Genomic DNA, 17,844 nt, shown 5'->3' with positions numbered 1-17,844 from the left:
CCAAAACTGCTGAATTTGCTAGAACATCCTTTGTATTGTTTTCTAAATGTTTAAAACACAATTCTTTATTAAACAACAAAACTTACTGTATATACTTCTGCCTCTGTTTTACTAAGTCAGAATATTCTGAGATAGTATCTCAGAATTCTAATTTAATATCTCAGAATTCTGACTCAGTAAGTCAGCATTCTGACTTACTGAGTTTTTTTTTTCATTTTGTGGCGGGAATGGGCTTCCATACATTGGAGACGAAAAAACGGAAAAATGAAAACACGAGACCATATTTGACTTTTTTTAATTTTCAGAAAACGTTGTAAAAATTGAACTGATAAGCGTTACACGGACAGTGGGTGCTGTGTGTGTCTCTGTGTTTATTACACTGTGCAGTTTCTATCCTGGCCACTAGAGGTCTCTTTGAGAGCTCTATATAGATTTAATATAAGGAGTATATCAGAGCTCAAGGAAGTCCTGTGCTTTTATCTGTGATGATGATGTCATTCATGGGGTTTCCATGCGGGTCAATTTACACGTGAAATGGCGATGCACGTGCACGTTTGGGAGAATTAGTTGTGTAAATCAGGGTTGTGGCTGAAAAAAACGACCAAAGAGAGGGACAGGGTATATGAAACACATTGGAAAATCCACCCCCAGTTTCGCATGGAAACCCGCATTTCACATGTAAACATTAATAAGCGTGTTTATCCTTAACTATAAATATTGCAAGGGATCAGGTCAGTTGTTACTGTGGATTCCAAGACAGCAGAAAGTAATGGCTGATGGTCGATTTTATGGTTAGCAGTGGTGTAGTTCACCTTAATGATAATGCGGGCGGTTATTTTTTTCTTATTGTTTTTTGCTGTGTCTGGTCTGTCATGTTGTATATCTCTTGTGGGTTTACAGTTCTGTAGAAAACCACTTACCATGAACTGCGTACTGCTCTTGTTATGGTATTAAAACAGCTGTTTGGGAATACCCTTGCAGTTAAAACTACGCTAAAGTTAACAATGTCTAACTGAATTAATTCCCGTCCTTTTTTTGATCCCAGCTATGTCCAAAGACAACGCGTCTCTGCCCTCCACGTTAATAAATATAGTTGGTGAACTGGATGTCATGAGCCAGCCCGATAACACAAAACAGCGCAGCAACATCCAACAAGTTGTTGATACCCTCCTAGAACTGACCAAATAAAATTGCAAATGAATGTATTGATTGTGTTTTATCTACATTTCAAGTGCCCACTACGTATTTGCCCAAGCGTGGTGTTGAATGCTTCCTCAGCAGCTGTCAGCCGTCTGCACAGGTAGGGTTTCTAAGCCAGGGTAGTCAAAGAGCCTATATATATATATATATATATATATATATATATATATATGTCCCTTTCTCAGCCAGTTTTAAGACATGGTGATCTGCAATACCTGTTGGTCTGTTTCATTATATACCTCGGGGGTGGGGAGGGTAACATTTTAATGGTGGCAGTGTATAAAAAACAAAGCGCTGACAATATAAACAAAAACAAGGCAACCGGTTGCCTTGGTAACATTTTAATTATTATTATTGGTATTGATGCTGTGAAGGAATCACAAAGCACACTCTGTGTTTTCATGTACTGGTTTAATAACAACAAAAAAAGACTTCAATTGTATCAAAGCAGAATAAGAATAAATGACAAAATAGGAATCTGCATTGACATTGTATGTGGACTTTTACCAAATACATTCAATTAAATTCAAAGCAGAGAGAGAGAAATAATAATAATAAAACAAAAATATCTTATCCCCATTTTCATTTCCCAGTATTTTCAGGAACTATTAAAAAAAAAAAAAAAAAAAAAACACGGGGGGGGGGGGGGGGGGGTTCCAGGACCTGCGTTGGCCAATAGAGGGCAGCCCTGGTTTAAAACAGCAGCTTGAAAGTTAGAAGTGGAAGCAGCAGCAGCGGGATGTTCTGCCCGACCCGACGGGCCCCGTTGCACAGTTTGCCCTCGCAGCAGTAAATTGATCCGGATAAACCAGGAATCTGCATCGATTGAGAAACACAAACATTTTTGGAAGCGCATCCCTTCGTCACTATCTTCGATCCCTGTGCTTCAACTGAAAGAAAGAAGGAAAAACAAGATTAAACACAGAGAGCCTGCAAGGCGTGATATAGTAAGTAACATAGAAATGTGCAAAAACAGACTTGCTGCTAGGACTACACCAACTAAAAAACTGAAACTATGGAGAAGCTGCAGTTTGACTCACCTACAACCTTCAGACAACGGTCTTCAACGCCAAGGCACTTCATAGTGTCTCTGCAGTCCTGTCCTATGCATCCATAACACTCCAGACCAGAAGGGGTACTGTCGGCATACGCTGGAATGGAAAATGGAAAGATACGCTGCTGTAGCGGTGCTGGAATGGTTAAAGATGATTCCTCTGTTAAATTCCACCGCCCCTTTTTTTCATTTGCTAACTTAAGGCTACTTAATGGTTTTGTCAGAATGCCCCAATATCTCCCCAGTTTAAAATACCCAATTATGTTGCCGAGCTCCCCCCACAGCTCAGAAGAGCTGAAGGTTCAGTGGGAGAATTCCTCCTCCGATCTCCATGACCGAGCCAGCTTCCTCCTTTCCTCCCAGAGTGAATGTCAGTGAGTGATTATGATAGCCCCCTCCCCACCATGCAGTGTAGTTTATATACTGTAATATGAATATATTACCTGGAACGGACCCAGTGTTGCACAAATCTGTGGTGCAACATTTAGCATTTATAGTTGTCCTTTGGATTCCAAAGTTGAGGGATATCGGCCCATTGCAGGCTTCAGGTTCTGAGCATGACTTCATGTTGATCGTTTTTTTAGTACCAGCTGAAAAACAAGGGGACACTTTTCACAGCCTGTCTTTCATGTTTCACTGTGAGTTTTCTGCTTATTTTCTACCTATTTTCTATCTATGTATCTATCAGACCTTGGACAAATGTAGTTTCAATTAGTAAAAAAATAGTTTCAATTTATTTTTTTACAGTTATTATTTTAAACTATTCAAATATTAGTTCCAAAAATAAATTTGTTTGAAAATATTTTAAATATTAAATTTTAGTAAAATCATAGAAATAAACTTAAAACTGCTGTTAAGGACAGCAACAGGTGTAATTTTTTTTTTATTTTTTATGAAAGGCTAATAACGAGGACAGGGCAGATTAACCTGCTTTTAATTCAGGAGACTAGTTAAACTTTAATTACTGTTTGTTACAATAACATATTTGAAAAAAAAAAAAAAAGTTCCAGGTCTGGTATCTATGGACCGTATTGGTGTCGCCTGCATTGATGAAACAATTACAAGACCATCTCTAAGAAAATAATGAAAAAAATCAATGCTTGTGCAAAAGTTATTCAGGTTAAAAAAAAAAACATCACATCACCAATTCAACACAATCATAATACTGTGACTCGTTTAGACAACTTTTTCCCCGTCTTACCTACGTTGACTGACACTGCTGCGACTGCACACTGGGGCTGTGAGGCTGGGCAGGTCATGGTGGTGTCTGTGCAGGTTCCACTGTCTGTCGGCACGCACAAGTTGCAGTTCAGAGCGGAAGCTAGAGGATTAGATTAGAAACTAGATGGTAACTTTACAAGTAAAGTTGTGGGGCTTGCTTTAGCTCTTTAAAAGTATTTTTGTTGTAGTGGAAGAAGTTACCCCTGTCTGTGTCTGAACACACATTTCAGATATGCATGTAGAAGAAAAAACATTTCAAAAGGTCTAAATGCAAATGTCTTCATGTTTGTGAAATTCTGATGCAAATGTTATGCATCCTTTATGGGCTGGTTGTATTCCTGTAAATGAAAGGTGCAGTACTATCTCACATGATTTATACAACACCCTGCTGCTATATCAAGAGCAGTGCTTCTCAACCTTTCCAGACTACTGTACCCCTTTAAATCATCTGATTTGTCTTGTGTACCCCCAATATTATTTTACCGATCAAGTACTTATTTTCAAAATTAACCATAAAATTACAAAAGTGATACAACCCACTTTAGTGAAAAATTAATTACTTTTAAGGCTGGTTTCACAGACCCTGATTAGAAACTAATCTTGGACTACTCAATGCTAATTTAGGTAGGGTAATCCAAGATTAGTGCTAATCTGGGTCTGTGAAACCAGCCCTAAAAGTATTACCATACAATTTTATTACTTATCTTAAAAATGATCTAAATGCTTCAGGTACCCCCTGAAGTTTAAAAAGTTATACATTTTAAAGCAAAGCAGTTACATACAGTCAAAGTTAAATTTAGTAAAATAATTGGTCTGATTACTTTGATAGACTACTATATCAACCTTATTACTTTGGACTGTGGGGCAGTTAGATCACACATTTCATCAGACATGTACCGTTTGATTGGGAGAAGATATTTTTGAACTGATTTCAGATTTGAATAGCAGAGAAGTAGAGGAAGATTTCATACACTCTAACTTTGTGTCAAACTTGTTGGAAAAGTGGTCAAAGTAGCTGATTTGTGTCAAAAGTCACATTTTGTTTACTAATTGTCTCATGCTTAGAATGTGCTATAATTTGAAGTTTCTCAAAGTTCTATGACCGTTAATTCAACAGTGGGAAGTAGCCTACTGAAAGAAGTTGATGGGGTTACTAAAACAGCTGTACCTCTTGATTGGTAAAAGGTATCTGTTTCTGTTTTGATTTCATATTTGAATAGCAGAGAAGTAGAGGAAGATGTCATACCCTCTAACTTTTTGTCTAGCTTATTGGGAAAGTGGTCAAAATTTCAGTTGTTTATAAAAAGTTAGAGAAAATTCAGTTGATGCGGTTACTAAAACAGCTGTACCTCTTGATTTGTGTCAAAAGTTACATCGTTTACAGTAAGTTTTTAAACAATGGGGAGCTTTAGAATGTTGAAAAAAGTCCCATTAAAGTGAATGAAGATGGACAAAAAAGGACAAAGAGCTTAATAGTTTAAAAGGTATAAAATATATCAAAAAGTTGTATACAAGCACACTATTCCAGACCGGTCTACACGTTTTAAAGTTTGAACGGCGTTTCTAGCTTAAACGGTTTAAGAGGAGTAGCGTGCCAAAGAAGAAGAAGAAGAAGAAGAAGAAGTAGTATGTCGAAGATTTAAAGTGGGGACTCTTGCTTCGCAAGCTCCACTAATAATAATACAGCGGCCTGAGAAACGAGATCTCAGAGCAGAACTGCAGGCAGTCAAGGGGTGCGTGTTCGGAAGTGTTGAGCAAAGCATTGTGTCGGGAAATAGTAAATCACTGAGAGAGAGAAAGGTGTAGAAGCTATTTAAAATACCACTAACAAGAATTTATCTTTTTTTCTGTATTAACTAAAGTCACTTATTTCCTCTCAAAGTGCTATGATTGTTTAAGAAATACACAGCGTGAGAGAAAAATGAGACTCATGAAAGTGATATATACAAAAAGGATAATGTAATAAAAAATATGAATAATTGATGCTAAGAAATAATTTTATATATAGTGTGTGCTGAACTATCTCATTTTTTGTTGGTATTAACAGTTGTCCTTTCGCTGCTGATCAATCTATACATTACTTGGCGCAGCAGCAGGTGCAGAGAGAATGTTTTAATGTTTTAATGTTTTATATAAAAAGTTTTCAACGGAAGCGTCCTAGTGCCAATGAAAAAAAAATCTCCTAATTAGGCTTTTTTTATCTCCTACGTAGGACTTTTTAAAAATCTAGTTAGATCTAATTTGCAAAAAACTAGTTAGAACCAAAACACCCTCATATCACAACAAATAATTATTAAAACATGTTTTAATTCCTGTTACGTACCTGCGGAGAGCAGCGCACAGACTGTGCACAATGCCAGGAGCACTTGTCTCATTTTCAGCAGGCTGAAACGCCACAGCACTTGTACACCAAAGCCTGCTGTTACAGCCTGTCTCTCTGGAACTGGAGTTCTCTGGTGTTGGAACTGCAGAATCGCTTCTTAAGGTTACGGCACCCTTGAGTATTGGAGTCTTCTGCACCCAATGGCTGGGTTTATATAGTCTTGTACAGGGGGGTGGGTGTGGTGCACTTTCCAACTTCTAACTGCTTTTTTGACCAATTATGACAGCCTTTACCAAATATGGTTTGTTGCATCTACATGGAAATTTGGAATTTTACAAAGTGAAAAAGTAGCGAATGGGAATTGGTAAATCAAACACCTGTACCTCTTTTCTTTCTACACAGCTGTAGAAAAGCTTTTGCCTGAAACATCTGGAAATAAATATATACTTCAATCATTTTAAACTTTTTGTACATCAGTTTTAAGTATTTTATATATGTATACACTGTAGTTCAACCTCCTCTGAAAAAAACTATATAGATAGATAGATAGATAGATAGATAGATAGATAGATAGATAGATAGATTATGTATAAATATGATTGCGTAACAGAGTGTTTTGTTTTGTATTTAAAAATACAATGTTTTGTTATTGTTTGGCAGCGTGGATGGGAAGCCCCGTCCACATTAAGATAACCATCTCCCAAGTTAATTAATTGTTTAATGTGTTGCTAATCGGGAGAAAATGTGCGTTTGCCAAGACAGAGACTCAATATTTGGGATTTTTAATGGGAAATGGAAGGGTGAGACCTGTAGTCAACAGTAGTCACCCAGACAAAGGATCCTTGAGGAGGTCCAGAAGCATTTAAACTAGAAAGGAAGGTGGAGAAAACAAAAAAACAGAAGGGAGACCACATCAAAACAAAAGCAACAACTCAGGTACGACAGCAATTAAATGTATTTATCTTAATGCTAGAAGTCTCACAAACAAAATGTTGAACTTGAAGCTACTGCACTAACAAGTAACTACGATGTGATAGGTGTTACAGAAATGTGGTTGTCTGAGAGTGATGGAGACGAATACAATATTAGTGGGTACACACTGTATAGGAAAGACAGGCAGGACAGAAGAGGCGGAGGGGGTAGCGCTATACATAAGAAATAGTCTTGAAGCCCAGGTATTAAATCTGGACAAAGAAAACAATGCAGAATCAATATGGGTCAGAATAATGGACACAAATTCAAAGGGCATAATAATTGGAGCATTGTATAGACCGCCAAATTCAGATGCTGAGCAAAATAATCTGTTATACAATGACATTCGAAATGCGTGTAGCAAAGGAGAAGCCATACTAATGGGGGATTTCAACTTCCCCCATATAAAATTGGAAAACCCGGTGGGGAGCACAACAGACGAAATTGAAAAGGTGGAAATGACAAATGACTGCTTCCTAACGCAATTTGTCAAGGCAGCGACTAGAGGGAAGGCATGCCTTGATTTAGTCTTTTCAAATAACAAAGACAGGATAACTAAAACAGAGGTCAGAGAGCCATTGGCAAACTCAGACCACAACATGGTCTCATTCGAAGTGATTTTTAAAACCCCAAAAGTAATGACTAAAGCTAAGGTTTACAATTTTAGAAAAGCAAACTATGAAGGTATGAAACAGAAACTAACAGAAGTAGATTGGAGTAAAATAGAGAAAACATCCACAGAAAAGGGATGGCTGTTTTTCAAAAAGTAGTACTAGAGGCGCAAAACAATTACATCCCAAAAGTAGACAAATCTAAATCTAAAACAAAATGGCCAAAATGGTTAATAGATCAATTAAAAAAATTATTTAGCGAAAAAAGGCACTTTACAAAGCATTTAAAAAGGACCAAAAACAAAGTACACTGAAAGAGTTCTTGGAACTGCAAACGCAAGTCAAAAAGGAAGTTAGAAAGGCCAAGAGAGAGATAGAAATCAATATTGTTAAGGGGGCTAAAAACAATTCCAAAATGTTTTTCCAATATTACAACAGCAAGAGAATTTTCAAAGAGGAGGTTAAATGTCTAAGAGACCCAAATGGCAAAATCATAGATGAAGAAAAAAAAAAATAGCAAATATATTAAATGATTACTTTTCACAGGTTTTTACAAAGGAGGACACAGACAACATGCCCCACATGTCGACTTGTTCCTATCCAATTTTAAATAACTTTAGCATAACAGAAGCAGAAGTGTTAAAGGGACTAGGAGCTCTTAAAATAAACAAATCCCCTGGGCCGGATGCGATCCTCCCAATAGTACTCAAAGAAATGAAAGAAGTTATTTATAAACCGCTAACCAAGATCATGCAACAGTCTCTTGACACAGGGGATGTACCGACAGACTGGAGAATTGCAAACGTAATACCGATCCACAAAAAGGGAGACAAAACCAAACCAGGTAACTACAGACCAATAAGCCTGACTTCTATTATATGTAAACTTATGGAAACTATAATAAGATCCAAAATGGAAAATTACCTATATGGGAACAATATCCTGGGAGACAGTCAGCATGGTTTTAGGAAAGGGAGATCGTGTCTAACTAACCTGCTTGATTTTTTTGAGGATGCAACATCAACAATGGATAATTGCAAAGCATACAACATGGTTTATATAGATTTCCAGAAAGCTTTTGACAAAGTCCCGCATAAAAGATCAATTCTCAAACTGAATGCAGTAGGGATTCAAGGAAATGCATGCACATGGATTAAGGAGTGGTTAACATGTAGAAAACAGAAAGTACTGATTAGAGGAGAAACCTCAGAATGGAGCGAGGTAACCAGTGGTGTACCACAGGGATCAGTATTAGGTCCTCTGCTATTCCTAATCTACATTAATGATTTAGATTCTGGTATAGTAAGCAAACTTGTTAAATTTGCAGACGACACAAAAATAGGAGGAGTGGCAAACACTGTTGCAGCAGCAAAGGTCATTCAAAATGATCTAGACAGCATTCAGAACTGGACAGACACATGGCAAATGACATTTAATAGAGAAAAGTGTAAAGTATTGCACACAGGCAATACCAATGTGCATTGTAAATATCATATGGGAGATACTGAAATTGAAGAAGGAATCTATGTAAAACACCTAGGAGTTTATGTTGACTCAGAAATGTCTTAAGAACATAAGATCATAAGAAAGGTTACAAACGAGAGGAGGCCATTCCGCCCGTCTTGCTCGTTTGGTTGTTAGTAGCTTATTGATCCCAGAATCTCATCAAGCAGCTTCTTGATGGATCCCAGGGTGTCAGCTTCAACAACATTACTGGGGAGTTGGTTCCAGACCCTCACAATTCTCTGTTTAAAAAAGTGCCTCCTATTTTCTGTTCTGAATGCCCCTTTATCTAATCTCCATTTGTGACCCCTGGTCCTTGTTTCTTTTTTCAGGTCAAAAAAGTCCCCTGGGTCGACATTGTCTATACCTTTTAGGATTTTGAATGTTTGAATCACATTGCCACGTAGTCTTCTTTGTTCAAGACTGAATAGATTTAATTCTTTTAGCCTTTCTGCATACGACATGCCTTTTAAACCCAGGATAATTCTGGTTGCTCTTCTTTGCACTCTTTCTACAGCAGCAATATCCTTTTTGTAACGAGGTGACCAGAACTGACATTTCTGAGTCAACATAAACTCATAGGTCTTTTTCATAGTACCCTTCTTCAATTTCAGTATCTCCCTTATGATATTTATAATGCACATTTTTATTGCCTGCATGCAATACTTTATATCTAGACAATGTGGTCATTTAATCCAGTTACATAATGATTGGCTATTAAACTTGAAATGTAAGCATCTCTTAACTAGAGAATGGACCCTGCTACTCTACGCATTAATCAGCTGTTTGACACACCTTGAAATTCAGAGGGAGTTAAAGAGTGGAATGTTTATCCTGAAACATGTCCCATGAGTTTTTGCTCTTGTGTACGCAGTTTTATAAAGTACTGGTACTGTAACTTGTCACTGCGTTTGTTTGGAGCTGTAAGTGTGCTGTGTTCGTGTGGTTGAGCCTTGGTCTGTAAAATGAGGGCAGTGGTTAATGAATTAGGTTTTGTTTTTTAAACAAATAGGATTCCACTTTGAGAGGAAAATAACTAACTTTAGTTGTACCGATTTTTAAAATATATTTAGATACATTATTATTAGTAGTAGTATTTTAAATACTATTTGAAATAAGTTCTAAATAGGAAACATTGACAGAGATGTTGAAAGAATGATGTTCCACCTGTAGTAGTATTTGAAATTCTATAGATGTTGGCTCCATTCCAATAACTGTCTCATATATTTTCTTTGTTCTCACACTGCAAGTTAACAGTTTTCTATGTCAGGGAGGTGGGGCTTGAGGTAGGTGTGCTTGAGTTTCATTTTCCAATAAAACAAAACTTACTTTTAAGATCAGAGGAAATCACAAGGTCATTTAAAACCAGTCACATGAGGTTAAGTTTAAAATGCAACATCCCTTAACTGGAGTGTGGACTCTTACACTCATTAATATGTTTAAGGTGTTTATAAAGACCTTGAAATGCTTTTAGTTAAACTTACTCTTAATGTAGGACTGAAGTTACTGTATATTGTACTTGCTCTCAGTTAAACTTGCTCTTAATTTCAGTTTCCTAAAATCTACATAGAAAAAGAGCATTTCTGCAGCAATGTCTTTTTAATGAAAAACAGTGTAAAAATATGGTATTTTGATCAAATCTAAACCAAGGTAGCCTTTCAGATCTTTATTATAAATTTAAAAATAAAAGCACCTCTAGAGAGCGAGCTTGTCATGCGAGTAAAAACTTCTTAAAAGTCGACTTAAACCGTTTTCCATAGCGTTTATCGCATATATTTTCTCATTCCCGTAAGTTTTACCAAGCTTAAAAGTTGGATGGAAAAAGGCCTGTTATCAGCTCTGAAAACATTCAAATAAACATCTAGAGATCTGATCAATGTACAGCTGGAAGAGATATGACATGTATTTATCTAATCAGTTTTATCTGTATTACTGTATGTAGGACTCTGTCAGTCCTGTAAATGAAAGGTGCAGTACTATCTCTCAAGATTTCTACAACACCTTGCTGCTGCTATATCGAGAGCAGTGCTTCTCAACGCTGGTCCTGGAGTACCCCTGTCTGTGTCTGCACACACATTTCAGATATGCATGTAGAAGAAAAAACATTTCAAAAGGTCTAAATGCAAATGTCTTCATGTTTGTGAAATTCTGATGCAAATGTTATGCATCCTTTATGGGCTGGTTGTATTCCTGTAAATGAAAGGTGCAGTACTATCTCACATGATTTATACAACACCCTGCTGCTATATCAAGAGCAGTGCTTCTCAACCTTTCCAGACTACTGTACCCCTTTAAATCATCTGATTTGTCTTGTGTACCCCCAATATTATTTTACCGATCAAGTACTTATTTTCAAAATTAACCATAAAATTACAAAAGTGATACAACCCACTTTAGTGAAAAATTAATTACTTTTAAGGCTGGTTTCACAGACCCTGATTAGAAACTAATCTTGGACTACTCAATGCTAATTTAGGTAGGGTAATCCAAGATTAGTGCTAATCTGGGTCTGTGAAACCAGCCCTAAAAGTATTACCATACAATTTTATTACTTATCTTAAAAATGATCTAAATGCTTCACGTACCCCCTGGAAAGCCTCTGCGTACCCCCTGGGGTATGTGTACCCCTGGTTGAGAACCACTAATCTAGAGTATCGAAACTCATCTAAAACACTAATAGTCTGATTTTAAAAAGGGGCAAAATAAAAACTAGGTCGCAAAGTGATTTCTAAAACCTGATTTCAGTCACTGAGTATGTGGATTTTAAAAGGTTTATATAAAATGAGTCATCATATTCACCTGTTGAACTTTTAAAAATAGAAATGTGGCTTTAAAATATCTGCTCCCTGACCTCCAGACGTAAAAACAGATACTTTTTTAAATGAATCTGCCTCTCCCCGTTGAAGAAAAGGGTGCTGCAGTCCAAATGTAACTTCTTTTTTAATTGATTTGCCGCCTCACACCTCCTCGCTAACAGTTTATAGTTTTATTGCTGCTGTAAAGTGTGAAAAGTTCACTGCTCTCATTAGACATTAGGGATTTCATACTTTAATATGGGGATCATACAACAGGGAACATCTAACAAGTGATCCATTATTTCATCAGAATTCAATATATTTAAAGAAATTATTTTATTGTCAGGTTAGAAGAACTCGCATTAATAAAATGCAAGTTATTTTTGCAAGTTTGTTTATACCACTAACTAAAATTACATTTTGAAGACTATCCAATAAATGTCGATACATAAATTAAAATATATTTGCAACGTTTAGGCTACTTTCAATCATTCTGCAAGCTAGGCACCCACACACATACAGAGACACACTACATACACACACACACACATACAGACACACACAGAGACACACTAGTAAAGGTTTGAAACTTTCTGTCAGAATGCTTTTAAGACCCTGTGGCAAAGTGGTTGATTGTGTACAGGTGCAGGAGTGATGCAGTGCGCAAAGAACAGAAAGAGAATTGTATTCCAGTTGGAAAGGGGTTTTTATTAATTATAATCCTGGTCAGGCGACCAAACAATAACTCCAGGCAATACACAACAATGTGTAATGCACTGGATATAAATAAATGTGTTGCAGTCCCAAATAATGAACACATGTATCTTTCCCACAATGTACAAACACGGTCACCAGTCCTGGGTGCCTGCTGTAGTGCTCTTGGTGGGTGATACAAGTTTATTCGTGACCAAAGTGAAGTGCTGTTCCGGGTTTTGTGCTGGCCCTTGGTGACACCTGCGGAATGTGTTAGCCGTCTAATAATAACAAACAAACAATTAGACTGTGGCAAAGTGGTGAGTGAATACAGGTGAGTGCAGTGCAGAGCGAATATAAAACAGACAGACAATGATTTCCAGGTGCAAGGGTGTTTATTGATTTAATTAACAATGTCCAATGTCCTTATGGCAAACACCTGTAAATAATAATGTTGGAGTGATACAGCGGCGTGTATCACTCGGTATTTGTAATTCCCTGGGTTTGACCCGTAACAAAAAAGTCCAGTTTTACACACCAACACTAAACACAAAACACAAACACAGTTCTTAGTGATGGTGAATACGTGCAAGTGGTGTAATACAGTTCTCAGTGAAACGCAGGGGTGAAAGTGATGTCCGGGTTTATGCTGGCTTTCGCTACAGCTCCGGATCGTGCAACTGGTAGTCTATTAAAATCAGACGACAGTTAACAAAACACTAACAAACACAAGACAAAACTCACGGTTCACAAAACAGCACACAGACCCCTTGTAGGTTTTTAGCACTAACCATTTACCAAGGAACAGATCACGTATGCTAAGTCCCCTATTTATATCCTCGCTTATGACCCCTAGGTTAACGAGCGCATCCGCTCCTCCAATCCTCAGATGCCACACCGTTTACCGTCTGGGTCATTGAGTTTGGATACCTTAGCTGCGCCCCTTTCCTAAATGACCAACTTCCACCTACCCTTCGGAAAAAATTGTCGTGCCATTTAGTTAAGGTTACTCTGTTTCCGTTACACAGTGCCCTCACAGGTCGAGAGGGAGATCTAACACCAAGCAACATTCGATCTCTGTCACATAGACAAACAAAACACAACACTCACGGTACTTTTTATGACTGGGTCTTTCAGGTTCAATAACAAAACCAAAGCGAAGGAACAGATTGTGTCTCTCCATTCCCTTTTATGCCATCACACATGACCCCTGTGATTGCCACGTTGTTTCCCTTCCGGGTCAATGTGTTAATGCCTTTTAAACCCGGGATAATTCTGGTCGCTCTTCTTTGCACTCTTTCTAGAGCAGCAATATCCTTTTTGTAACGAACTGAACACAATATTCTAGGTGAGGTCTTATTAATGCATTGTAAAGTTTTAACATTACTTCCCTTGATTCAAATTTAACACTTCTCACAATATATAAGAACATAAGAAAGTTTACAAACGAGAGGAGGCCATTCAGCCCATCTTGCTTGTTTGGTTGTTAGTAGTTTATTGATCCCAGAATCTCATCAAGCAGCTTCTTGAAGGATTCCAGGGTGTCGGCTTCAACAACATTACTGGGGAGTTGGTTCCAGACCCTCACAATTAGTTCTGAGCATCTTGTTGGCCTTTTTTATAGCTTCCCCATATTGTCTAGATGAAGACATTTCCGAGTCACCATAAACTCCTAGGTCTTTTTCATAGATTCCTTCTTCAATTTCAGTATCTCAGATATTTATAATGCACATTTTTATTGCCTGCGTGCAGTACCTTACAGTTTTCTCTATTAAATGTAATTTGCCATGTGTCTGCCCAGTTCTGAATGCTGTCTAGATCATTTTGAATGACCTTTGCTGATGCAACAGTGTTTGCCACTCCTCCTATTTTTGTGTCTATATTCTGCTTTTAAGAATTTTTTTTTTAATAAAAATCGAATCACCTGGAACAAATGTGATTTTTATAAACAGAGTGCATTGTAATATGAAATTGGAGATTTTGTTCAAAGTTTACTGTGATAAAATAACTTATTTTAAAGGGGTGGAGGGCAGGAGTAAAACCATTTTAAAAGGGTTCGCAGCTTTGCAGGCGTGCACAAATAGACAGATTCAGATGTGATTCACTGGTGTAAGAAGTTCAACAGTATAACAGAGCAGATACAACATGAGAAGCAGTGAGTGATGAACTCAGACTGATTCTCTGAAGTGATTTGAGCAGCACAGGGTGGACAGGACCCCAGCCAGACCCCTGAAGTTTAACACTTTATCACTCTGAGTTTCTATTCCATCAACTGTGAAAAGAAACTGGAGTTAAAACTGTGCTGCTGCTGCTCTTTGCTTTCTTATCTGTTTAATATCCTATTGTGTTCTCTGTTTCATGGAATCAATAGACATCAGTATACATTGTATTGATTCCAGAACTCTAAAAATATGGAGTAGGTGTCTGCAATGGTTGCAGAGATATTCTCATTTGAGGTTACAGCAGTGGTGGTGTCAGAACAAGCAGCATTACAAACAAGCTCCTCCCACAGGAAGGAAGGCTTTCCGTCCATTTATCAAGCGAGTTTATAAGTTACTCTGTAAAACTGCTACAAAAATAGAAGCAACATAAGGGCGAAAAAATGGTTTTCCATCCACTGCAAATTCTAGCGAGTCAAAGGGAATTCCCTGTGACGTTTCGTGATGTCATAGCCTAATTTGCATGTGTCGCTACATTTTCAGGTTATTCGCAAGAAATATACTCACTAGATGATTTTCCATACATTTTTTTTACTCGCTCGCTAGTCTAGTGAGTATATTCTACAGAGTTAAGCTCTTAAAAAAAAAATAAAACATCATTGAACCTTGGCCCTGTTCCACATATGCAGTTCACAAAACCAACAATAAAACGTACATCCGCATGGGAAAACTGAACCAGCAATGATTGTCAAAAATGATGTAAGTGTTGCATGTGTAAAAGGTACTTACAAAGGTAAAGGTATAAAACCTGCAGCATTGTTTTCACATATTTTCCCACTAGTTTAGATTGCGTATTCTAGTTCTGCTCTTTTGTTAAAAATCTTCCAATTTTTTGTAGCACAGCGTAGGCTACTAGGATGCATACTACTAAACTGCATAAGCAGAAAGAAATATATATATATATATATATATATATATATATATATATACAGACGTGCTCAAATTTGTTGGTACCCCTCCACAAAAAACGAAGAATTCACAATTTTCTCTGAAATAACTTGAAACTGACAAAAGTAATTGGCATCCACCATTGTTTATTCCATATTTAATAGAAATCAGACTTTGCTTTTGATTTTTTATTCAACATAATATTGTAAATAATAAAACGAATGAAAATGGCATGGACAAAAATGATGGGACCGCTAACCTAATATTTTGTTGCACAACCTTTAGAGGCAATCACTGCAATCAAACGTTTTCTGTAGCTCTCAATGAGACTTCTGCACCTGTTAACAGGTAGTTTGGCCCACTCTTCCTGAGCAAACTGCTCCAGCTGTCTCAGGTTTGATGGGTGCCTTCTCCAGACTGCAAGTTTCAGCTCTTTCCATAGATGTTCGATAGGATTCAGATCAGGACTCATAGAAGGCCACTTCAGAATAGTCCAATGTTTTGTTCTTATTCATTCTTGGGTGCTTTTAGCTGTGTGTTTTGGGTCATTATCCTGTTGGAGGACCCATGACCTACGACTGAGACAGAGCTTTCTGACACTGGGCAGTACGTTTCGCTCCAGAATGCCTTGATAGTCTTGAGATTTCATTGTGCCCTGCACAGATTCAAGGCACCCTGTGCCAGGCGCAGCAAAGCAGCCCCAAAACATAACCAAGCCTCCTCCATGTTTCACTGTAGGTATGGTGTTCTTTTCTTTGAAAGCTTCATTTTTTCGTCTGTGAACATAGAGCTGATGTGACTTGCCAAAAAGCTCCAGTTTTGACTCATCTGTCCAAAGGACATTCTCCCAGAAGGATTGTGGCTTGTCAATATGCATTTTAGCAAATTCCAGTCTGGCTTTTTGATGTTTTTCTTTCAAAAGTGGAGTCCTCCTGGGTCTTCTTCCATGGAGCCCACTTTCGCTCAAAAAGCAACGGATGGTGCGATCAGAAACTGACGTACCTTCACCTTGGAGTTCAGCTTGTATCTCTTTGGCAGTTATCCTTGGTTCTTTTTCTACCATTCGCACTATCCTTCTGTTCAATCTGGGGTCAATTTTCCTCTTGCGGCTGCGCCCAGGGAGGTTGGCTACAGTTCCATGGACCTTAAACTTCTTAATAATATTTGCAACTGTTGTCACAGGAACATCAAGCTGCTTGGAGATGGTCTTGTAGCCTTTACCTTTACCATGCTTGTCTATTATTTTCTTTCTGATCTCCTCAGACAACTCTCTCCTTTGCTTTCTCTGGTCCATGTTCAGTGTCGTGCACACAATGATACCAAACAGCACAGTGACTACTTTTCTCCATTTAAATAGGCTGAATGACTGATTACAAGATTGGAGACATGTGTGATACTAATTAAAGAAACTAATTAGTTTGAAATATCACTATGATCCAATTATTTATTATCTTTTCTAGGGGGTACCAACAAATGTGTCCAGGCCATTTTAGAATATCTTTGTAGAATAAGCAATAATTCATCTCTTTTCACAGCTTCTTTGCTTTATTCTATGACATACCAAAGGCATGCAAGTATACATGATAAAATAGCTTTTAATTTCATCACTTTTCAGGAGGAATGAAGCATTATTTCAATGAGCTGTAAGGGTACCAACAAATTTGAGCACGTCTGTATATATATATATATATATATATATATGAAATGGACACTCTTGAGAAAAAATCCAATTAAACATTCAATGGAGACTGAAGGAGACTAGTGGCGCCAAATCAGCCAATCAAAAGCCCACTTTTAAAATGGGAGAAAATAATTACTGAATAAAGAATAAAAAGATTAATAAATTCCGACATTATTTGTCAGTTTGTGTTATTATTGCATACGTCTGAAATGATACAAAATAATGCTGACAGTTCTCTCATTTACAAATTGCAGGCTTCCAAGCAGAATGGCTGAAGCCTATTGTTCTTCAAGAGATTATTATTATTATCTTTCCTTCTGCCGCAATGGTAAATCTTTAACAGCCCATAAAATGAGCACATAGGTCACATGGTTTGGCAGCCATGTTGGATTTTTGAAAAATGTTGGTCATTTTTAAAACTCTTCTCCAAAACCGCTTATGCTAGAGCTCTGAAACTTGCTGTACATGTTTATGAATGGCCAATCATTAAACGTTAAACAAAGAAAAAGTTTCCATCAATGGCGGCCATGTTTATGACATCAGAGGTCAAAAGTGAAAGTAGTCGATAACTCCTTATAGAATGCAGATAGGGCCATTGTTACAATGGAACACATATAGGAACCCATATGTGTTCTATCATTGCCCGTGACCTTTGACCTCTCTTATGATAGAATTATCACTATT

General features: G+C 37.4%; 1 protein-coding gene across 1 annotated transcript; it reads right to left on the bottom strand.

Annotated features, from left to right (window-relative positions):
* Positions 1-1,505: 1,505 nt before the first annotated feature.
* LOC117970156 (urokinase plasminogen activator surface receptor-like) lies at positions 1,506-5,976 on the bottom strand. The gene is made up of 5 exons (XM_058996632.1): positions 5,799-5,976; positions 3,456-3,575; positions 2,698-2,844; positions 2,241-2,351; positions 1,506-2,090 (listed from the first exon to the last, which is right to left on the bottom strand). The coding sequence occupies exons 1-5, from the start codon at positions 5,848-5,850 to the stop codon at positions 1,894-1,896; spliced, it is 627 nt and encodes a 208-aa protein (XP_058852615.1). The 5' UTR covers positions 5,851-5,976; the 3' UTR covers positions 1,506-1,893.
* Between the last annotated feature and the right edge of the window lie 11,868 nt (positions 5,977-17,844).

The sequence above is a fragment of the Acipenser ruthenus genome, chromosome 23 (genome assembly GCF_902713425.1).
Source record: "Acipenser ruthenus chromosome 23, fAciRut3.2 maternal haplotype, whole genome shotgun sequence".
In the NCBI taxonomy this organism is placed as follows: domain Eukaryota; kingdom Metazoa; phylum Chordata; class Actinopteri; order Acipenseriformes; family Acipenseridae; genus Acipenser; species Acipenser ruthenus.
This window is presented reverse-complemented; position numbering and strand designations above follow the sequence as displayed.

Excerpts from the sequence above, each read along its gene's own strand:
- LOC117970156 (XM_058996632.1), bottom strand. The coding sequence starts at position 5,850 with ATGAGACAAGTGCTCCTGGCATTGTGCACAGTCTGTGCGCTGCTCTCC. Across the intron at positions 2,352-2,697 it reads CAACACTGGGTCCGTTCCAG|CGTATGCCGACAGTACCCCT; the intron begins GTAATATATTCA and ends TTTCCATTCCAG. Across the intron at positions 2,091-2,240 it reads CCGTTGTCTGAAGGTTGTAG|TTGAAGCACAGGGATCGAAG; the intron begins GTGAGTCAAACT and ends TCTTTCTTTCAG.